The 24,506-nt window shown below is 36.2% G+C and overlaps 1 protein-coding gene across 7 annotated transcripts in view; it reads left to right on the top strand.

Annotated features, from left to right (window-relative positions):
- FBXW7 (F-box and WD repeat domain containing 7) overlaps window positions 1-24,506 on the top strand; it is a 177,098-nt gene that overhangs the window by 94,617 nt on the left and 57,975 nt on the right. Inside the window, exon 3 of one of the 7 annotated variants that reach the window (XM_039700110.1) lies at window positions 13,305-13,388. The exons of 4 other annotated variants lie outside the window; for them this stretch is intronic. In XM_039700110.1, coding sequence (XP_039556044.1) covers window positions 13,305-13,337 — 33 coding nt within the window. In that variant the 3' untranslated portion in view covers window positions 13,338-13,388. Of the gene's footprint in view, window positions 1-2,958; window positions 3,256-12,334; window positions 12,530-13,304; window positions 13,389-24,506 lie in introns of those variants that run through there. 2 more of the 7 variants (XM_039700109.1, XM_039700107.1) reach the window with 2 other exon arrangements.

The following is a 24,506-nucleotide window of genomic DNA, read 5'->3' as shown; positions in this document are numbered from 1 at the left end:
TAGAAAAGCAAGGCAAAATGAAGACAGGTAAAAACAAAAGTTTTTTTCTTATTGCTATGGTTAAGTATGAAATCTAGCTCTGTAATTTCACATTGGACAAAAAAAGTGCCTTATTTTGCCATGGCTCTATCTACTAAAAGGGGACTACACTGATTATGAAGATGATCCTATTTTTTGAACTAGAAGTGTGTCCCTGTGGAATTACTCTAGCGTAGAAGTTCCTGGGGAAAAAACAATGTACCATTGGGACTTCATCTCAAAACAAAAGAAGGGCTGACAATCCTGAGTTTTGTCTTTTCAGAGGTGTGAGAATAACGTGTGACTGGAACTGGTGTGGTGAGCAGTGCTTGGAGAATGCAATACTTGAGTCTTGTTTACTCCCCAGTTGTATGCAAATCTAAGGCTAAGTTATGTTTCTGTTTTGCACTCATGTTGTGAGCTAATATTTAAAAAAAAGGGGGGGTGGAGTAAGCCTGTAAAGTAGTAAGATGCTAGGCTCTAGTATCAGCTAATAACAGTTGGTGGTCTGGCACACTGTCAAATTCTTTTCAGCAATTGTGCAACAAAATATCTTAAAACTGAATGTAGTTCAGCAGTTTCAGCAGTTAGTTCAGTTTCTCTTTGTGCACCTAGAGAATTCTGTATGCAACTAAATGAAATATTGACTATTTATTAAAGGAGAAAGTAAGGCTTGCTTTGTACAGAATGTTGTATCTGATCCTGATCTGATCTCAAATGATGTTTGTATAATTACATTATACATTGCATTTTGTTAAACTTCACATTTTATTGGAACAACTGAGATGGTGACTAGTTCATCAGAAATGGAAAACTGATCTGTTGCTTCTTTCTGAATGATACATCAATAGGGTATGTGGGTTGATCTCTTTTGAGCTTTTGGTTCTGTTCTTCACTTTAGTTATTCAAAGTAAAAACAAAAGGCTACTCTTTCCTCTCTTTGGAGTAATTCAGTGAAATTTTCTTATTCAAATAAAACTAAGATTTGAATACACTGATTCTGAAGCATTCCAGTCAAGTGAAAGCCTAGTATTTGTATAAAATATGAAATAATTCAGAATGAAGTTATAAAGTAATGTCATTACTGCTGTGTACAGACTAATGGTAAACTGTTCCTTGGAGTTTTAGGAGGAAGTGTGAAATAGGAAATGTAAAGAGTCTTTTAGAAGAAAATTTATGTCTAAATGTGCTTTCGAGTAACGTATGAATGGGATGGTAGAAAAGAAAAAAACCCAGCCATCTGTGCAAGAATATACTGTGCTACCCAGCATTCTGTCACAGCCTTTCTGTATGTAACATCTGTAAAGAAATAAGGATTGTCTTGTTTTTCTGGGAAAAATATTGTAAGTAGGTGATTACTGTAATGTATTTATACTGTCAATGAAATGTTAGGGGTTTTTTGTTTTGTTTTGGTTTTTTTTATTTTTTTATTTTTTTTTTTTTTTTTTTTTTTTTTTTTTTTTTTTTTCTAAAAAACTTTCCACATGCAAATGTTTGGTCAGGGAGGCCCTCTATATGCAAATGAGACATGCTTACAGCTTGGCTTTTTGAAGGGGAAACAAAGGGCTAAGTGGAAATGCTAATACAGTCATATTTTAGTGCTGTCTTTTGTCAAGTTACACTGTTGTGCTCCAAGCATTAAAGCATTACTGCATTCTCTCTTTTGCCCTCACACAATTATACAGTTAATTATCTTTGCTGGTTTGTGCATAAAGAGACTTGTAAGATTTCTTAATGGTCATTTATTCACGGTGTTTTGGACTGTACTGACTCAGTTCTACAAGAGCCTTGATGATTTTCTGCATCTCTTATCAGCAGTTTCATAAGACATTTTCACACACTTTTGTTTCTTGCTACTTTTTTAAAAAAACATGTCCAAGTATAGGCACCGGAAGGGGATTGTGGGAACATATGGAGGCATTTTAGGAAAGCTAATTTGATCAAGAAATTATTCAAAATGGAAGTAAAGTAATTGTAGAAAATCTGAGTAATAGACATTTCTTACAGCTTTGTTCAGTGAAGTAAGAATGTTTTTCTTGAAAAATGGGCCTTGGGTTGGTTGCTAAGGGCAGGCAGAGCTCTCCCCACATCCTTCAAGAGATGCTATGTTCTTGGAGGAAGAGCCCTCCTGCTTTCCACTGGTGTGATGGATAGGCCTGAGCAAAGTGGTAACCAAACTCATGGGAAATGAGCTGGCCAGAAGAGGGAAAACTACTGTACCACTGCATCCTTAAAGCCAAAGCCACCCAGATGCTGCTCCCTCTAGGGTGGTAAGGAGAGAGAAAGAGGGGCTGACTGGAGTACCTGTACTTAAGTAAGGAAGGCCAGGAGGAAGGAATTAAAATCACAATGTAGCATCTACTTTTATTAAAAGTATTTATTTATGAGCTAGTTTTGTACCAATTTTTAGGAGGCACTCTTTTTTTCCCCCCAATTTTTTAAAAATCCATTTTTATTTCCTTTTTTAACTTTTGAACCATATATTATGTTTTTAGAGACCATGTTTGAGGAACAGCAAAGTCCAGATCAGTTTTTAATTTAATTTTATTGACAGTCCAGAAGAAATCTGCTCAGGGAGTGATAAAATTGATCCTGCACCAATACTGTTACTCTCTGAAGGTTGCAATCTCCTTGGATTCCCCTTCTGAAAGCATAATAGCAACTTGTTAAAAACAAAAAAAATGGAAAGAAACTTCTTCCTTTAAAGTGCAGATGTAAGTGACTGTGCTTATTAAAACTCCAGGCAGTCATGATTTTCTTCTTTTTCAATCTGCAGATCCCTTTTTGGAGAAGGGCTCTTCTGACATTGCAGGGGAGGTCCACCAGCTGTTTGACTGACGGGAGCAGTCTGCCTGCCCCTTGGTGGTTTAATTCCTGTCTATACTAGGATAGCTTGCACTTCACTGAGCAGCAGACAGGTCAGGACACTTGGCAGGAGAAGGTTGAGAGGCAGAGGCAGCAGGCTGTGGGGAGCTGATTCACCAGTCTGAAACCTAAAAAAAAATTTAAAAAAAATCGTGCAACTTGAAAGCAAAGTTTTTAGCAATGTTCTTGCAGTGTTAGTAGACTTGACAAAGTAAGAGTGATAAAATGTCCAAACCTGGGAAAACTGCCATCAACCATGGCTTGGTTCCTGTTGATCTTAAAAGTGCCAAAGAACCTCTACCACACCAAACCGTGATGAAGATATTTAGCATCAGCATCATTGCACAGGGCTTGCCCTTCTGCCGTAGGCGGGTAAGTGTAAAAGTCTTTAAAACCTGGATTTTCATCACTTGGCTTGGAGCTCAGTGCTTTGTCATGGTGCATTCATTCTATGAGGAAGTACTTACATCTGTTATTATCTGTTCACTCAGGGTGCCATGGAGGAGCTCTTTGGTAATTTATTTCATCAATTCTTGTGCTTTAATTTAATTAAAATCTGTACATGTTGTCTTAGCTATTACTCATTTAAAGGAACGTGTCAGTGATTCTTTTAAAGCTGTAAACCGTGTAGGTGAAAACAAATGCTGTACAAAATAGTTGCACCCATAAATGTATTTTGCTGTTATTCAGTGTTGTAGGTCATGAAGACAGTTTGGGGTATAATTCATTGAACTCAGTTCTGAATTGTAGTGACATATGCGACTTGTTGAATATTAAATTAGAGAATTTAGAAATGTTAAACTAATTAATATTTAAACATTTTTAGTAAGAATTCTTGAAATACGATTTTAATACTTTTGTAACTCAGTAAGGGAGATAACATTTTTTACTGTTACATAAAATAAAAATAGCATGTTACTATGTGGAGGTTGCGATATAGTTTATATATAGACAATCCTAGCCTGACAAACTATCACGGGTCTTATACTACAGCTTCAGGAACTGTATGAATTAAGTGTCTCTTAAAATACATTTATATGCATTTTCTCTTGCTGCTGAATAAATACTGTTTCAGTTTACTGATGCAAGTTTTAAAATCTAGCTCATCCTTTGTAAATATGCTTGCTTTCTTTGAATGTCAACTTAGTACATTTTAGCAAACTTAGTTAAATCATAGGCAAAATTTAAATTTGACAAGGTCACCCTGGAAGGTTTGATTTTTTTCATATTATGTTGTTTGGAATATCTTAAAATGTTTGTTATTTGTAAAAGGTACATGGCATACATTGAAGGCAGCAATCTAATGTGAATGTGCAACAATGCAAAATTTAGAACACATATATATATACACACAACTGTTTAATATTGGATCATGTGCATTTCAGAAAGTATTTTTTCTGAAATTAGATATTATGCATATGTGTTTGCTGAACACGAAATAGGAACATTTTGTAATGTTGAAAGTGATAAAGTAAGTTCTGTGTTTTAATAGAGTGTTTTAAATTTTTTGATATGATTTGGGAAGTGTTTGTTTGAAAATAAGCATTTGGAATATGTTTGGATAGTTTTAGTTCCTCTGTCTTGGAAAAAGCATAATAGAAGCATGTAGAAGATAAGTTTAGTCACAAGTCCTTTTGTGGCTATGTAAGTATGGTGTACTGTTGGAACTTGAATGCTGATGTCTTATGTATGTATTTTCTGTAATAAGAAATATGATCATACAGTAACTTACCACAGGTACAAAAAAACCCCCAAAGCAACCCAACCAAAATCTAAAGCAGTTTTCTCAAGATTTTGCACTGTTCCAAAATGACCAGAATTATCTTATTTGTCCTGTCCTAGACCGTGCTCAATCAGTCACTTTAATGTCTTAGTTACAGGAGGGTTTAGAAAGGTGTTCAGTATCTACTTTTCTTTTAGCATTAGGACTAAGGAGAAAATCTAGAAATGCTGTAAATGTATGTTTGACCAGCTAAGCTATCATCAATCTATTTATCTTGTATACTGAAACTAATAATTCTCAGTATGATGGCTGCTGATAGTGGAAAATATGAGAGCTCCACCTTTAGTCCCATGCCTTGCAGCACTCAAAGCCTGCACGTAACTCCCAGCCATTACCATATTGGGTTCCTTCCATGCTAACGCACAGGCGTTGCATACAAGATCTGCAGGTTGAAAAAATCCAATAGTAAAACCCAATCTAATTCTTCATATCAATAGATGAGACAGTCAGTACTTCTGTTTTCTGGATTTATTCTTTTATTAAACAACAACAACCAAAAAAGTATTTTTATGCAAATTAGGAGTTTTTGACACTAAGTCTTTATGCAACTTTGAGTTTTACTTTTAAAAAAATCTACTTTTCTTTTAATAAGTGATGCATTGAGTTATTTAGTACTGCATTTTCAGAGCTTAGTTTGATGTGCTTTAGAACATGAGCCACTATTTTCTTCCAGGTTATTGACTTGGTAATATATCAATGCCACCCTTTTTTTGGACGAGTGTATGATTGGGCCATTCAGACATTGACCTGACTTTAATATTGACCTTCTCCTTGTTTGAACTCATTTCTTCCCCTCCTTAATTGTACATTAGACCTAACAAAACATCTTTAAAATGTGTTCTGCGATCTTTGAGAGTAAAGATATTTCCGTTATGAGAGCTGACAGTTCATGGCTTCTGCATCGTCTGCATTGGTTATACTGGGCTTCTATCAAGAAGTGCACTATAAATGGTCACAGGACTTAGCAGTTTGCCCTTTTGCATTTTGTCAGTTTGCTCAAGTAGTTAAAACACTTGTCTGCAATACCACTAATCTGAATCCAGTTAAAAATAGTATTACTTAGCATTCTTTGTGGAGCACTTGAGAATAACTTCAGGGCACAGCTATAAAAGTACTGTACTTACACAGTAAACCTATGTGTTCTTACAAAGCTGCCCAGGAAAACACTGATGCACTATCACCAAACACAGCCATAGCTGTGGTCCTCTTTAGCCTTTGACGCATCTTTCTTAGGCACTGCAGTAGATTCCGCAGTATGAAGAGGAGAAGCAATGAATACCTTTTAGCTGGTATTACACACTTGGAGTATCAGATATCATTTAGCTCTTCAGCGCGATGTAACTGCAGCTGATCATTGAACATACTTACAGCATAGTCACGTATGTCACGCATGTTCCAAAGTCAAGTGCCACGTTTTGTTCGCCATGGTAAATACTTCCAGTTGACAAAAAATTGGTCTCTTAATTAAGTATGTGATTTTTCCTTTGTAATGCTCTCAAACCATTATCAGAAGTATTTTTCCTTCTGAAGTCTTGTAATTCTCAACTCTTTGAAAAGCTGTTTAACAAATAGATTTCTTCCCTCTTTAGTTTTCCAAGGTTTTCTTCCCTGAAATTTCTCTTAAATTGTCTTGAAATATCCTTTTTAAGTTTGCTGTATAACAATTTTATCACATTGAATGTATCTTTTTAACAAGTGCTAATAAGCTGGAAAATTTGTGAGAGTGACTTGTTCACTTGCAGTGTTCCTTCATTTCAAGTGGTTAAAGTAGCAGTGAATTGTTATAAAGCAGGGGTTTCAGTGTAAAGCAGGGGTTTCAGTGTGCACCCTGTGGTATTCCAAGCTGGAAAAATCAAGGTAATAAATGTATCCATTTTCACTGGCTGTAATCTCAGAAACACCAAAGATTCTGTTGTACTCTGTGATTTTGTGAGAATAGTTTTCCTGTATGTGTGTGTATGTTGCACCCTTAAAATACATCCAACCAAATTTTGGCAATTCGTCAATTAAATGCTTCTGTCTATAGGACATATTTCTATGTTAAGTGAACACAAAATAGAGCATTGAAGCATTATTTTTACCTGCCTGTGTTCTTCATATAAAAGAGCATCTGTTGGTTACACATTTGTTACTACAGTAGAGCACTTGGAATGAGTTCCTTTCCTTCCTCTGACTGACAGGTGTGCTAGTAGTGTATTTAAAATACTGGTGACTTATGCATGAACAGCTTCACTTATTTGGATTTGGTTTTTTTACCCCTTAATTTCTGTGTTAAAACAACCAAAGCACCCTTTTCACTGTGAGTCAAATCTGTGTAAATGTTTGTGCCAGCAGTTCAACCAAGTAGCCAGTCTATTCAGTTTTTCAGGGAAATGTAGTCCTGAATTTTTCCACAATAAATCATATTTCTTGCTTGAATACAGAACTTGATTTAATGGATGATAGTAAGAAGTTACTTAATGGATGAAAAAACTGTTTTCCTTTTTCTGAAATTATATATCCTTCCATTTATACTTCCCTGTACTGCAGATGACTTTGGAACAGGTTCTGAGTAATGTAAAAAACCACTAATCTCTTTGCCCCTTAAACAAAAAGTAAGTAATTTCCCTTAGAATTTCTCACCATTTGGTAGGAAGAGACTGACAGAATAGCATAAAGAAAAAAATTTGTGAAAATGTGCATGTGTGTGCACATATATATGTGTATGTGTACAGTTTTTTAACGTAAAACTAAAGGCAGTCTTCAGAGTAAATTCTGAGTAATGTAAAAAAACACTAATCTCCTTGCCCCTTAAACAAAAAATAAGTAATTTCCCTTAGAATTTCTCACCATTTGGTAGGAAGAGACTGACAGAAGAGCATAAATAAAAAATTTGTGAAAATGTGCACGTGTGTGCACATATGTATGTGTATGTGTACAGTTTTTTAACGTAAAACTAAAGGCAGTCTTCAGAGTACCTGTCAGTGAACAAATCCGAGCACTCCCAAATGCTTGCGTCTTCTACAAGAGAATTTTTGTTTCTGGGCTTTGTGTCAGGGAACTTGCATTTTAACCTCTGGTGTTAACATATCTCTTTGAATGGCTGTCAGAAATAGCTTTCTTGCAAAGCTATTTCAAAGCCTTTTCTTCAATTTCTCTTTATTTTGTTAGAAAATTTGTCAGAGAAGTACAGATCATGGACTGATCAGTTGATACTTATCAGGAAAGGAAGTTTGTTCTTGACTTATGTTTATTTTTCATAATGGGGTGTGTCCACTGGATTTCCAAATATTCACAATAAAGTCTATCTTCTAGATAGTTTACTTTTCATTCTTCAATTCATAATTTATAGTGGCTTTTTTTCCTTGTTTTTTTCTTTTTGGTGTTTCAGTTTTGCAAAATCTTTGTAATGAAACAGAAGTACTTCAAAAGTTCAGTAGAAGGAAGCTAACTGAAAAGGAAGATGGTTTTGAGTGGAAAGAAAGGAATACTGAATAGTTGCAAAAATGAGGAAGGCAACGTCTGCCTAGAGGGTCATGCCTTCAGAAGATAAATAGTCTTGGATAATGAACTTTGTCTTATTTTTTTTCTTTTCTTTTTTACATAGATGAAATGTCTCCACTCTGAATTTGCTTTTCCCATGCCTTTCATCTACTCTCACAGGGGAAATAAATGCTTTTCCTGTGTGAAGTGGTAGTCTTGAAGGAAAAGCAATATGTTATTTATTTTATCGAGACAGAACAGCAAAAGTCTAAAAATCATCTTCTACACCCATTTTTCTGCAATTCTGTCTTTCATTTTGTTTGCACACAAACTTACTCTGTACTGTACTTGAGAGGGAATAATACAGGTTTCACAGAAGTGGAAAGAAGTGTCAGATCCTCAGTTCTCTGGTCAGCTCAAGGTGGGGTGATTCAGCCTGGCTCAGCTGAAGTGTCCTGTGATCTCCCAGGCAACGCTCATAAGAATTCTGCCAAGCCTTACTGAAATCTGTCTTTTAAACTGTGCATACAGTCAGAGGTAGCCAGTGTTTCTGGCTTTGTAGAACAAGACACAGGCAGAAATAGGCTTCTCTCTAGCCCTGCCCTTCTCTGTGGTGCTAGAGAAGCTCTAGGCTGAAGAGAGCCATTTGCAAGAGAAAGCACTCAGTTTGCTGTTCCAATAGCTGTTCCCTGTATCTCCCGGAAAAAATAAAATTGGTAGCTAACCTGTGCATATCTAGTCCAGTCTGGTGTAGTGGGTCAAAAATAGTTGGGCAACTTACTTGAGTTTTTGTTGTTTGGTTGGGTGTTTGTTTTTGTTTGTTTTCAAACCTGCACTGCAACACATGTCATAGCACTCCCAAAGACTGCTTTTTCAGAATATTCAGGGATCCTCTGTCATCATACTGGCTCTTTGAGAAACATTGTTATTTAAATTGTTCTACCTATTTCTGGCCAAGATAAAAGCAGCAATCGGAAACTCATTTATATTTAACACTAGCTAAAATGTTTTTCTTTGTGGTTTTGATGCATTTAAAACTTCCATTTCCTCTTGTAATGAGCAGTGCTGTCTGTTACAGACTGCAGGAGTGCAGATGTTAAAAGCATGTTATGATGATTCTGCAGTCAGTCCCTTCCCTTCAGGAGGTGTCAGAAGAAAGGTTTCCTGGGTGATTTTTCTCCCTTGTGCCCAATTGTTTAGATGTCTTTAGAAACCTTTATTGTCATGCTCTTTGAGCTATTCAAACATGCTGGGTTGACTTTGTGAAAGGTCTTTACCTGCTTAAAGTCCATCTGTTTTGTTGTTTCAAACTGTGGAGGTTATAGCATCCAGCAGAAGAGGGAATGGGAGACAACAATGATGCCATAAACTGACCCAGCTGCCTCTTTGCTGATTGATCATGCCAGAGGGGAACTCATGAAATGTGTAATTAAATACTTAATGTATTGCTTTGAAACCTAATTGCTTTAACTATGAATCTCCCTTTTCTCTTTTTGCAGTCCCTTCTCTCACTAGGTAAACACTTTTTGTCCTTTTTGTCTGCAGCAGATGAAGGCACTTTAATTTCCTGAACATATCTTTTTCAGGTATGGGGAAGACTCCTTTGTGATGAAAATATTGCTGTGCTGTGCCATGACTATCCTTAGTACAGAAACACAAAGAGGGCAAATAAACTTTTAACTGGCAATTTTTGTTCTGGTGTTCCCCAGACTTTGAGTGGAAGTCAAAGTGAACTAGAATGATGCTCAGACAAGTTATAAGCAGGATTGTAGTGTTAGCATCTTGCTTTTGGATCTCTGCCACTTACCACAACCAATTGGCTGTCATTCCTTACTGATGAACCCTTTCTTTCAGTGAATGATGATTTTGCCAGTTTGAATAGCTCCACTCCTCAGAGCAACAATCCTATCTCATTCCTAGACTCACTGCTTGGCCTGAGTTTATCTTTCAAACTCTGTCTGTGGCTCTGGTCTACTCTATCTCACTCTCCCTTCACCTAGTTTTCGACTGGTAATTTTACTTTCTCCCTGCAGTTTCTCATTGATATTCATCTTCTGTTACAAGTGGGCCTCTTCTTCTGGAAAACTTATTTACCATGTTTGAAAATACTCTTTTGCGTAGGAACAGCAGCAGTGTCTTTCTAAATGCTGCTCAGGTATTTTATAATGTTACTCATATTTTGAAAAGGCAAAAAAAAAGCGCACTGGAATTGACATGACTTTTCCCTTTATTTATTTAATTTTTTTTAGTCAAGGAAGCCTGTCCTTTAATTTGTTCTGTTCCTTAAAATATGTTTTGAGTAACCAGTTTGGTTGCAAAGTTTCTTGGTAAGAGGTTTGAGATGGTTGCATATCATTTGTATGGTCATGTGTGGTCTGATCACATTTCAGAAAAACATTTCTAGGTACTTACTCCTCATGTGGGCATAATTTTAACACTGAAAGATATGGTCTACAAAGTAGGTTAATGATTTTTCTTTAAAAATCAGATGATAGTTACAAACTGTAGTGCATTTGTGATACACTGCAAATATTTATGCTTGTGAAAGAGAAGTGCTTGTTATATATGTCATATGAAAACACTGATGCTGTGCAAGAAGGCAATATAGTAAATCTGTTTTTAATAATTCTGCTGCTGCTGCAACACTTGGAAGTAATAGACAAGTAAGATTTGTGTTTGGTGTTTTTCATTTGTTTTGTAGATCATATTCTAATATATTGAAGGACAACCAAAATTCTGTTAACCCTAAACTAATTGATAAGTGAGAAGGAGAATAAGTTAAAATACATAAATGATGCTAAAAGTGTAAATAAATTCTTTTATGTATATTCTTCCCTTATGAATTATCTATGTTTAGCAGCACTTCCTTAAACCAGCTTCGTTTATGTCATATCAAAGACTTGGTAAATGTATTCAACTTCTTTATTAGCTAAGAAAACTTTTTTTTTTTTCCCCAGGAAATAGTATAATAATGTAGCAAAGATAGTAAAATTTGGTGTTTTATTTGGTGAAACAGGCTTCTTTCTCTCCTGTCTGTTTCAAATGGTTCATTATCTCTGATAGTTTATTAAGTTTGTATATGGTGCATGGCTTTGCAGATGCAAGGTAGTAAATAGAATCTTATTTGTAAATTGTGAAAAAGAGACAAGTTGTCTGTAGAAGATGCAGGTAAGTAAAAAACTTATTTTAGGAATCTGTAATATGTAAACACAAGGAAATTTGAGACAAGATTTTTAATATACATAACTTCCTGTGGAATTTCTAAAATTGCATTTTAAAGTTTATAATGTAGCTAGTGTACAGTGATGGTAAGCAGTTGTAGCATACTGATCCTAGATGGTATCATGTGGGATCTTTCCTCATTTGATTGAGATGCCCCCATTTATGTATAGAGACACGGGTTTAAAAAGCATAGTTTTATTTGCAAACATTATTATTTGTATTATAATATTATTTTTTATATATACATATGATAAGTCTGATATGCAGTATGCAACATTGTCCCTGCACAGAGAGTTTACTGTTTGTAGACATGAAAGACAGAAGATGAGATAGGAAAAGAAGCATCGTGTGTTGTTATCTGCTGCAAGCAGAGAGCTGTTCCTTGGTTCATAGGCTGGGAACCTGTGGGTGACACCATACTGATCTCTCTCTAAGGATACTCTCCCAACAGCATTTTAGTTTTTGAAAATTGAAAAAGAACAGGATAGAAAGTGACACAGAGGTATATATGGTATATTTTTAGTGCCGTATTTTTTTCCTTTTTATCCTGTGTTTAGGTACTCACTACTACATTTAAACAGTTAATATTTTGTTCCTCTAAGACAATCTCATGGTGCAGTGTTCTGTCAGTAAAAAAGGCAGTCTCTTCCAAAGCATGCTGCTATTAATAAACCCTAACACAAGATTACTTCTCATGATAACAGCAGCAGCTGGCAAGAATGTTTGCAATTTTAACGTATTTGCAGCATTGCTACATTCCATCTTGCATTTCTCCTATGGTACGTTGTTAGTGAAATTTCCAACTGAATTCTTACCATGAATTTCTTCAGGGTCTCACAGTCTTCTCTTCTTTTGCCTTTCCTTCTCCAGATCCTGTCTGCATACCAAGCTGTTGAACAGGTCCTCTACTGTCTAGTGCCTATTCTGTCCAAATAGTTTTTATAGATCATCTCTGTTTTCTTTCCTGTCTCTTTACACCCACAGTGTTCCTGTTCTTTGCCTCTCTGCTTATCCTGCAAACAGTTATGGGAAGTCCTTTCTGCCCATGCACCATCATTAAGAAAACAAAGAATTATCTGTAACTGGCTGTACATCCTAAAAGAACCAGATAAGCCATCACTGTAAGAAAAATAAATAAATTGCAATTCCTACAACATCTATCACTTGATTTTCAAAATGTTTAGCTTTAAGTATAATAAATTCATTATTAAAATACTACATGTCAATCAATTTCCACTGCCTACCCTTGCTTTATTATCTCCAGGCAAGTGATAAACTCTCATGGTTGGTACTAGTTCTCTTGAATAGCATTCAGAATAGATGCTTGTACACCTTTCTCCTTTGGGAGGAATGTTTTTGTTTTAAACAATAATAAGCTTTTGTTCATTTGATTTATTAGACATGTATGCTTGCTACTTATTTGCTGTTTCTGTTCACAGTGTTGCAAGAAATAGGTAACAGACAAAAACCTAATAATACAAATTATAGAATCAAGACTGCATCGTCCCTTTAACCTATGGCAGGATCTATGGTCTCTGTGCTATTTCTGACTGGGATTCATCTAATGGTATAAAATTGCTTCTCATAGAAATGGTTAGTTTTCTCATCATGTTTGAAATGTCATTATGTGTTGAGGTCACTTTGCACTGTGAGAATTTGACACTAATTGCAATTAATAGTCAGATTTATTAAGGGCACATACATAGCAGTGCTTCTTCACTTTAGAAAGAAAATGGGTTAGAATAGCAGCAGCTAATTTGGTCGGTGCCTAATTAGTATGAATATTACATGGATTAAAATTGCATAAGTAGATTCATTTTGGGGGTTTGTTTCTTGATTTTTTTTAAGATACAGCATGCCCCTCCTGTATGGGTTAGAGAATATTTATAACAATATTGTTGGAATTATTCCATTTAATTGTCAGATTAATTTGCTGTATGTCAATTTCCTTTAGCTTCTTGTCCACTTCCCTTTTCTTGTTGCGTAAAGAGCTGGTCATCATGGGAGAAAACTTCAGGGAGTTGTAGCCATTCTCCCCAAGAAGAAGAAGAGGAGGCAGCTTGAGCTGCTTGGTTCTGAGCCATGTCCATGATCGTGGGTGTCCGTGAGATCTGTTGGCACGGCTCAAGGAGCTTTCCAAAAGGCCTGCCTCTTGTGCTGCCTTACTGAGAGGAATTTCTTTGGAGCATCTGGTTAACAGGGATCGCTTTCTGGCACCACCTCCGTTAATTACATCTGCTCAACCTGTCTGCCTTGGTTTGCCCTGTGCATTCCCAGGAAGGGTTGTATCCAGATGCAGCTGTCTTGCAGGCGCAGCACTAAGCCCTGCGCCAGTCTTGAGATTTCTGGGAAGGCATCCAAACTTCTGAGTGGGTGAAGAGGAAATAGTTTCCTGTTCTGAAGTACTGGCCCATTTTAATTTGAGCACACAAGTGAATGTTTTAAATGTCCATAAATACTGCATATTTGTCCGTTTATGGCCATATTTAGCAGGTCCAGCCCTTACTTTTCTTGATTTAGGAAGAGCTCACATCAGACGTGACCTGTTCTTTCTGGTGTGTGGAGAAAGTAAATGCTTCAAGACATCCAAGACATCCTCAGGGAATTAATTAATTCCTGAAAACATGGCAATGAGGAGAGGTGGGCGTGCAAACCTTCATGCCCCCTGCCCCAGTTTTTCTCTTTCTTTCTTCCTGATGCAGAGGGAAACCTGCAGTAAAACTTCTTGCTAGTCATTGAAGTGTAAAAATAGTAAAACCCGTAATTTGCACCACTGGAGTGTCTTACTGACTTGTGGGACCTAATTTATAGAAACAAGTAGCATTGGCAGCCCCTTGCAGTGGACACACGGACCACATGAATTCATAATTGCTGAAATTTTGCAGCTTAGTCTTTGGGCTTCAGTAGACAATTTATGCCCCCCTGAGGTTATACACAGTTACCTAACCATAATAGGTGCTGCAAGTCTAATAAAACTAATCTTTCAAGAGACATCTGTGTTTCTTTGCTCTCAGCATATTCTGTCTTTTGTGTATGTATGTTGATAGAAAAATTGAAACATGTTATTTAGTAATTGGCCCTAAGGCCTTGTATTTTCTCGGTGATTTTAAGATTTGTAATTCAAATTTGCACTACTTAAGCATGAACAATGTTAGTGAGCAAAAAACTTTTAAATTGAACTGTCGCCTCTCTGAAGTAACTAATCTTTGTGATATAAACACAAAACATCTTTTTTTTTTTAACCTAGTATAACAACTGTGTGCATAATGTACAGTATTTGTATATGAATGTATTTGGAAGAAGGTAAATAGAATCCTTCTTACAAAGGTACTTATATTGGCACAAATTAAACCTCAGTAGGATGAATGTATGACAATTATTGAAAAATAAAGAAGTACATTATGTAGTAGTTTTGAATGTAGTTTAAACTATTTTCCACTTCAATTTTAATTTCAGATTGCCTGTATCTTAAAGTGTTTTCTTCTTTTTTGCTTATCCTTCAGAACCATGAAGTCAAGACTTCTGTGCATTTTCATGCACAGTTCCTTGCTGTGAGGCAACATGGGACACACATGCTTTTTTGTCCATTTTTGAACTCTCTTTACTAGGAGTTTTAACTTCTGTACAGGGTTTTGAGAAACAGTTTGTGTTTTGATAGTATGTGAACATATAGGGAATTAATTTGGAGTCTTGAGACTAAACTGTTGCCTTTTTAATTTTTTTCCCCTTTTTAAGCTAACTAGGAGAGCATTCCAGTAGAGAGGACATAAAACATATGTTGTCTTTGAAGGATCAGTGTGCCAGATATTGGATATGGCATTCCAAAGCATGTAATGACATGGATCACAAAGATGTTGCCCTATTAAAAACCTAATATATGCATCCATCTTTGTATTTCTAAAAGAATGTCAGTTGCTACTAAGAAATATGCTAAAAACCTTTCTGAACTTTTGAATTCCTTTGACAGTGCTTGTGAAGTTCAAGGTCTATTTTAAAAACGCAAAATATATAATTTTCATTCTGTAGCACACAATATTATAGCTGGTAGACAATTGTTTGCTCTTTCCTTTCATTCAGAACTGGGGAGTCATAGCATCTCCTTTTCTAATACTACTTAATAATAGTCCTCAGAATACATACACAGATACAGGTGCTCTTCCTTCAGGGAGAGTTTCAAGATTTCCTTCTAGCTTCTTGCCAATAAGTAGCATCAGTACTACTTCATGAGACTCTGTCCTAGATCAGGTGTATCTGTCACAGACATATCAAAAACCATATCAAACACAAAGGTCTTATCTGGCCTCTTTTAGGTATGCCTTCATTAATGGTTTTCACAAATAGACAAATTGATACATTTGCTGCTATTATCCAGCAGAAATAAGTTGGGGTTTTTTAAATTTTTCTTGCTATTTATATTATCTTATATTTTGACTTTAAAGTAATCAGTTTTATGGGTTTTTTTGGTATAAAAAAGAGCTCATTTTTAATAGGAAAAATATTAAATGGGAAGAGCCTTGCATGTTGTCTTAGAATGTATTATAAAAGGCTGATTTTCCTTTTTCAGCCTTTTGCTCCTCATGTCTTGAAAATAATGAAATAAAAATTTCTCCCAACTTATCTTCTGTATGCATTTTCTGTTCTGTACACACTAGACGGGAGAAAAGAACCAAGAAATATTTGTAAGGAGTAGCTTCATAAACAAGTCTGGAAACTGAGGTAATCTTGCCTTATGTCCTTATTTTACCTGCTTCTTTTACCTTATGGCTGCTGTCATAGTCTCCAAACTTGGAAACAGCTGCTGCTAGGAAACCCTGTCTTTCCTTGTTTGACTTGGAAAGCAGGAGTAGATTATTTCTGTTAAACTCAAATGGAAAAAATGCATTGAGTGCTGGCCACGTGTCTGACTGCAGCAAGTTAGAAGCTGGAGGTCTCTGAGGTAATACAGAATGTTTCAGCAACTGGACATGTGTTCACACTTATCCCTGGTCCAGAATGTGTGTAGCATCAAGACAGAAGCAGATGAGAGATTGCCACTACATTTAAAGTGTAAAATGTTTTCTTTTTTCATTTATGAATGAGAATATTTGAGTTCAATTTACAGCCATGTTTATTTTCATGAAAATACACCTGAAAGTAAAATTGCAAGTGGTCAGGAGCATTTGATAGATTACTCTGAATAATTGGAGAGATTTGTCTTCTACAGATGCAGCCTGAGCTGCACTTCTGTGGTCTCAGTGCAGTGATTTAGTTTCTTTACAGTGGTTGCTTGAAGGAAATGACATTTTCTGCTTCTCTAGTAGATGCTTCAAATTTCAGAGGTTGTTTAACACTATTGTAATTATCACAGAGTGGAGGAAGCCATGCAGTGCCACTCCTGTCTCAGGCTTGTGTCGTAGATGCGGCATTGCTTGGTTGGCTAAAAACAACATGAGATACACAGAAAGTGAGAATGACAAAAGGTGGAATAGAAAATGAGTTGCTATAGTACCAAGCAGCCAGTGCTGTGCTGCTAAAAATGTGGCTGTTTCTGTATGTGCATGTCAGCAAAATAGAATATTTTTGTAGTGGTAGAAGGTATCGAAGTATTTTTTTAGTACTCCCAGGTTGATAGTCCCAGTTGACAAGAACTTTACATCCATTTTAAAAGTGACACTGTGCATTATACAGTAAAGTCTCTCCAACAGGAATATATTCTTGAGGAATATCATGACTTGAGAATACATTCATTTCTTATAAAGACAACCTGACACCAAGGGTTGGACCTGCAAACTATGCCACAGTGCCTTTTTTGAATCCTGTTTTATGCTTGCAGAATCAAAGCTGGATTATTTGCACTTATAGAGGTCTGACCTCTAGGTGCCATTAGTGGGATAGAAATACAACCCCTGTTCTTAATCAAAAAACCTTTCAATTAACCTTTCAATGAACTCAATACTGAAATTGTTTGTCACAGCCTCTTTCATAGAGGAGAAACCCCTGAAGAGATCATGGTAGTTCCCTTGAGATCCAGCTTTACTTCATAGCTCAGAATGTGTTTTAAGGAAAAGATAGTGTGGTGAGAGACACTTGTGTAAAAAAATCATAGCCAGAGGAGAAAATAAAATACATAATGGCTCAGATACTGTCACTGACAGTACTAACTACTTTTCAGGATTTATGATGAAACAACTTCAAACTTGTTTTTTAAGTCCCCTTGTTTCTACTTGCATTTAGTCAGGAGAGAAAGCTTGAATTTTGTTTTCCCATTGTTACTAGAGAATTCTTTGGATATTATCTTTATGGCAGTGGGAAAATGTTTTTCTTTTTGCTGTACCTAGCATGCCATTATTTATCATCTCTTTTTTTATTAGAAACTACTTCTTGTAGCAGTTTGTTAGCAAGGAGGTGCCCTACCCTGACCTTGGTTAAGAAGCTGTGAAAGAAGTCCTTGTAAAGCTGCATTCTTAAATATGTGGTATATGTGTAAACATACAAAGATACAGCAATAATAATGTAGTAAAATCTGATGGGGATGCTGTAAGTTCAAAAAACAGGAAATCATCTTTAAGCATCCTTTTACCATTTTTTGAAGCATGCAAATTGCACTGAGGTTTGAAGTTTCTCTGCATAAATATACAAACCACATAATTTAGAGAAATGCTTTGCATCCTTTTTCATAACTGTTGATAGCACAACTTAATTTTTCTCTTCCTCCTTGAAAAGTTTGTGCTTTTATGCAGGTGGCTTGAATAGCCTGGTTGACATGGGTTTAATCCATGAGAAAATTAAATTATGATCAGACTCTGTTAAGCTAGGTGGGTTTTTTAGCCTCACCCAGAGACACATTTGTGGTGTTCTTGTGAACTATAGCATGTCTAAAATGTCCCATGGCTTTAATAAAAGGTAGCTACAAGTAAGCACTCTGATATATCATTTATTTAGAGTTACCATACCAATGTAATGGGCAGAGTACATTTAGGATATTTTATAAGCAAAAGAGTTTCTAAGGCACTTTTTCTACTTAAGACTATGCTGATCATACGTACCATATGAGCATTGGTAGCACACAAAGTAATTTGAGCTTCTTTTTTATTTTATTACCAATTTTACCACTCTGCTTCTTAAAAAAAAAAAAGGCGAATTTGCTTTTGAAATGTAATAGTTTGTTTGGTGGTCTCATTGTGTACCCTTTTTCTTTAATATTGAAAAGTATAATTTTGGATCTCAATGGTGTTGAGTAAGGTTCTTGTCATCTTGTACTTCATTTAAGCTAAATTGTCATACTGTAGGAAGAAGGGCAAGTTCTTGTCTTGTCTTGAGAGAGGTTTCAGAATGCATGTGCTAATGATACACTGAGAGATTTGCCTCATGGAGTTATGGGACACCTCTTTTTATTCAATCAGAAGTTCCTGAATGACATTCTGGTTAATGCTACCAAAAATTAAAGCCCATACATCTATCAGAACAACACATTTAGCATTAAATGACAAGCAAAATAGCAATTGAATTTTAAATGAGAAGAAACAGGATGCTTGGGGGAAAAACTGTATTATTTAAAAAGTTGAGGGAATTTATAGGATGTATGAAGTAGCTTAGATACTCATAAATAATTTCTCATGCCATTAAGAGTTAATTCTGGTAGAGGCTTTATTGTTCCATTCTTAGATAAAACTTTGTGTCATGGCTAAGTATATCCATTTTAGTATTTTTTTTCTTTCCAAAGAAATGTTATCTGAATTGGTTTTGTTCATCAGTTCTCATCCACTGTGTAATCAAGGTGGAAAATTTATACCTTTTTAAAATGGGAAGGTCTAAGGATATATATCAAGGGAAAACCAGATGGTTTTCCCACTAAAGAAAGAGTTTTATTTTATTCTGCTTTTCCTCCATTGTATGTATGTTTTACTGGGGGAGCAAGAGGCTATCCTACAGAAGAATTTAGGAAATCTGTAGTTTAACATAACTGCTATGTTAGTATTCAGAGGTTTTTTTAATTTTTTTTTTACATCATGCAGCTTGTGGTGTTGTTTCTGTAGTGGACGTGAAGGGGCAGTGTAGTGCTGTTGATAAATCTTCCTCTGTGTCATCTTTTCAATCTTTTGTGGAACATCATGTTTAAAACGTGATTATTTTATCGGTTGTGTATATGTGCATTACGTGTAAGAAAGTATGAGAATTCTTTTAAGTTAAAGAAATATTCTGGAAATACCAATACAGTTAAGAATATTGTTGTTTAAAATGAGACACTGTTTTCTCCTTGACACTGTTGATACTCATGAATATAGATATTATTCAGGGTTTTTTTATGACTGTTAGTTTTTAAAGGCTTCCACGTGGTAAAAGCACATGAAGATTATGGACAAGTGCTGGCAAAGTACAGCTAGACTTGAAATATAAAAGGGTTTCAACAAAGCCACTTTGACACGGTTTTTGCTTGGTTGGTTTTTTCACTTTGAATATTAAAGTACATTGAAGTACTTATTCCTTGTGAATGGCACCTTCTATATGAATTAATTGACATCCTGCAGAACTGAAATACTGAGGATACCTGATATATTTTTACCCAGTAGAATAAATTGGTATCCAAAGGAGGCATTCTCTCAATGTCTCTTGAAACCACCTTTGCAAAGAGAAGGGTCCTAATCTTGGGATGTATTCTCCGAAACAATGAGTATAGGTATAATCCTCAAATATAAAGAAGAAAAGATAAAAAGAAGAAATTCTTCACTGTGAGGGTGGTAGGGCACTGAACTAGGTTTTCCAAAGGAGTTTTGAAGGCACCATCCTGAGAAGTGTTTCAGGCTGGTCTGGATGGGGCTTTGAGCAACCTGATCTAGTGGGTGGCATCTTAATTGGAATTAAGATGATCTTTGATGTCCTTTCCACCTCAAACCCTTCTGTGATTCCGTGATAATTTCTCATGTCACTGTTTTCTCAACAGAGCCAACATTCACTCCACTCTTCTCTTACGGTTTTTGGTTGTTACAGTTGGTGTTCTGTCCAAATGTTAGGAATAATGAAGATTTTGAGGTGACTGAGTGTAGCTCTGCCAGTTTCAGTGACAAACTTTTTCTTGCATATTTTTGAATATTTTATATTATGTTGTTGGATTTTTTCATAGACAACTTCAGAGGTTTTTTTTCTGTGAATGTTTAATTTTGTTTCTAAGTCATAAAATACAGAGTTTTAGAAAATTTTATATGAAACACAAAAAAACCCCACAAACTTTCATCATTCCAGTTTAAATCTTCTAGAATAAGCAGGGCTTTCCCTGTTCATTGGTACTGCTTTAGTACCCCACGACCATAGTCTGAAAAGCTAAATTAATGACACTGAGCAGCTCAGGCTCCTTTGAAGATACCAAGGCATGCCTGGGTTAGTGATATAACAAATTGTAGTATCGTATTCTTTCCTCCTGGAGTGCTGATGAGCTGGGGAAATACATGTTAATTTTTGCATGGCTTCAAGTGTTGTACCTTCTCTCATAATAACCCACTTTAATTTGCTTAGCATTTTTAAGCTAACAGCTTTCATCATGGTGCATATTAAACAATTCAGGTAACAGAATTAAAATAAGAACTGAGTGATATTTGTGCTAAGTTTTAAGTACAGAAAATTATGGGAATCACTGATAATTGTAATGACTAATAATAAGTATATAAACTGAATATTAACACTTTTTTAGCCAGTAAGTAATTTATGATTAATTAGTCATTAGCTAACATTTTATGTATCTCTGTATGTTGAATATGTCTGTTACCTGTTTTTTCTCTTCCATTAAGTTTTCATGAGTTCCTGAAGGTGCTTAAAAGATGAAAAATATTTTTAATGTGTGCTAGAATTCTCTAGGAAAGATCAAAGTACATGTTCTTTAACCTAAATTCAATAGATTTGACTTACATTAAAATTTGAAATTAGGTAGAGACTTACAGTGAATGTCAATAGTGGGGTTTTTTCTTCTGTTACTGCAAGGTTATAGTAGACATGAGCAATAAAAATATCATCTGTGAATACCATTGTATAGCTCCATGACAAGCTCTTTCATGCCCTGAGAAAATTGCTTTCTCTTTTTGTTTTTGTTTATTCTGTGATCAGCAGTGAACAGAAGCCAGTAACATAGATGATTTGTTCTGTTTAACTCTCCGAGTGCAATGTATAAAGGTTAAAAGATTGCTGTCTTAGGAGCTTCATTGTGATGACCTTAGAAGTATGCTTTTTTGCCTAGAAAGAAGTTTCATTTCACTGTTACTTTTAGAAACAACAGAGTATTTTTATTGCAGTATGTCTTAGTGGATGAATCTTTGGTAAACATCTTGCTAGACTTACTTGTTGCTAAATACAAATGTTAGGATGCTGAGGGATTGTAACAGTAAGGCTTTTTAATTAGGAATTTCAAACCCCCAAACCCTATGTATCCATCTTTAGACAGAGCACTTGCTCGGGCAGTGTCAATACACCATCTTTTCCCATGTTTTTCTTCAAAAGTTTTGGGCTCCAGTTCTTCAAAAGCAGCAGTAACACGCTAGATGCCGATGGGAAACTGTGAACAGGAAAAACGTCCTGTATTTTCACATCAGCTTTATGTATCAAAACTGCATGCATCTTTCACATCTGCCACTAGACAGATGTGTGTAATTTCAAGTGCAAAAGTGCATGTGCCATTTTAAGACTTTATGCAAACAGTGTATATCAAATTAGCTACTTGTATAAACAAATACTAAACTGCATGCCTTGTATGTCTGTCAGCTGAATGCAGTTACACACAAATTTTCTTAAAAGCAAGTGTCTTTTATGCTCACTGCTTAAAAAGCTTGTCAGTGTCTGGAGGGTAGCGTGAATATTGTCAGCATTTAAATAAATGTCTTTAAAAAATGGATGGACTGAGAGGGCTATTATCCAAAAAGTTAATAGATAGTATGGTTCTTGTTGGTCACACATGCTGAAAGTACCAGAGACTGAAGTAGGAGAGCGTGTTCCTGTTCTTAAGGACTTCCCCCACCCCTGGCCAATGAAGAGATTTGTTAATGAATGGAAGACTTTCATTAACAAGTTGCCTCCTTTAAAAACTAACTGAACTTGCAAATGATCAGAATAGCATTTGGCATATCATTAGTACAGGACGAGTAAGCCTTAGAAAATTTGAAGAATTGGTTCATGCAGTTTCAACAAAAGTACTTTAGAATTTGGGCTTTTCTTTGGTAGCCTGTGCCCTTTTGGTCTCTTTTCATTTTCTTGCTATCTGTGTAGACCCTTTACATTTCTTCCAAACCTCCCCCCAGCCCTGTTCAATAGCTAATCTGCTAAATTCATGCTACAACTGCCTCATTGAGTGGATGCGTTGTTCTGCCCGCTTCGTACCAGCTTTGTTACTGTGCAGTATTTTTCAGCTGTTTGTGCTCATTACCATACAGCTGGTATTTAGAGGAGAGAGGGAAGCAGGCAGAAGCTTTACTGTCTGCAAGTATAAGAAGCTCTTTTGCAAATGGGGTGCTGGCAGATGGGACATGTGTTTAAACGGGTTTTGCTGATAACAGACTGCATTAAAAATCATTCTGAGAAAGTCTAAGGTCAGCCCCATGAATTCAGAACTTGAGAGGTATTCAACTTTTGGAAGACCTTTATAGAATATTAATTAACCCAGGTCCATGAAAGTGACAAATGGATTGTTTGCAAAAATGTTAGATACTATCCTGCTGCCCCCACTTCACAGTTCATTTCCTTCAGCCATCCCCTGATTTGGTTTGTGGGATTTTAAAAAAACATAGGATTGTATATACTGTGTTCATGATCAGGGCTCTTGCCAAAACAAATGAGTGAACAAACAGTAAAATCCCAGACCTTATGAAAGGAAAAATAATTTTCCTTTTGATGTTGTGACTGAACTTTGCATTTTGTACAATTATACAAACCTTTGCCAGAAGCCAACCCTTTACATACACATGGAAATTGATTCTCTTCACTGGCTGAGGCGATCTGAAGAGAGAACTGAACAAAGTTTGTGTCTAGAGCCAGTACATCTTCCATTGGCTCTATTGCTGTAGCTGAGAAGGGAGAACAAGCTTTAGGGCCCTGGGACTGCTCTTCCAGGCCTGCAATGGAAGCTGGATATTACGAGGCTAAGTGCAAGCTGGGAACAGGTGTTCTGCATTTAGACATATAAGTTAATCATTTACTGTCTGAAATACAAGGTAATTGGTATGTGCTAACACAGCTCTGTGTGGCTCTAGTGCATGGCTCTTGTAACAAGATCATCAAATTCCTGGCTTCCTTCTGGAATTCGGTGCATTTTGGCATTGCTCTGAGCCCCTTGGGACTCCCAGGGGTGACTAAGCACAGATGGAGTGCTCTGACAGCTGATGAAGGGTGGAAACACTGGTGGGTTAACATTTCTCAGAGTACCCACACAGTCTCTGACCCTCTCAGTCCTAATCCTCCAGGAAAAGCTACAGAATGCTTTCCAAAGCATTGAGCCTGGGACAATAAAACCATAGAGTCAATAGAGCTATTGATTTCATGGGATGCTATAATCTTGGGGTTCTTTTCCCTTGTTTTACCTCTTTCTTTGCCATTGGAGACAAACTTCTCCTTTATTACTAATACTGCCCTTTCTGCTTGGTGGGAATCAGCAAGTCTCAGAAGTGTACCTAAAATGTTCACCACACCAGGTATACCTGGAACTTTATCAGCTCAACCTTTTGGTCTCCTTCCCTGCCCCCATCCCAGTTTTATTATTTGGGATAGTGAAAAATTCTGCCACTACCCATAAACCTTCCTTTACTTATAATAAGGAGGTGTGCTGTATTTGTAGATATTGGGCCTGCAGCACAACAACTGTAGTGTGTAAAGTCAGTGCCTGGCAGTGAGAAGATGAGCTCTTATTCCAGCCCAGTTTACAGATGTACGTAAAATTCAAGCCACATTTTTATGTTCTTGAGAGAAGAAATCAAGATGCTTCTTACCTAATTAATTATTGACCAGTTTTTTTTCAAGAATAGTTACAAAACATCGAGATTTTAAAGAGCAGCAGTGTTCAGCTGCAAAATTCCATTCCTTCTCTGTAGTGTGAGCTAACACACTAAAATGTGATATAAAGAGTTCTGCTTTGAATGAGTTAGTGATCACATTCAAAATGACATTGAGGACACTGAAGCACAGCTTTATAAGAGTTTTGAGTTGC

Source organism: Passer montanus, unplaced genomic scaffold (genome assembly GCF_014805655.1).
Source record: "Passer montanus isolate IOZ18808 unplaced genomic scaffold, ASM1480565v1 scaffold14, whole genome shotgun sequence".
NCBI lineage: Eukaryota > Metazoa > Chordata > Aves > Passeriformes > Passeridae > Passer > Passer montanus.
This window is presented reverse-complemented; position numbering and strand designations above follow the sequence as displayed.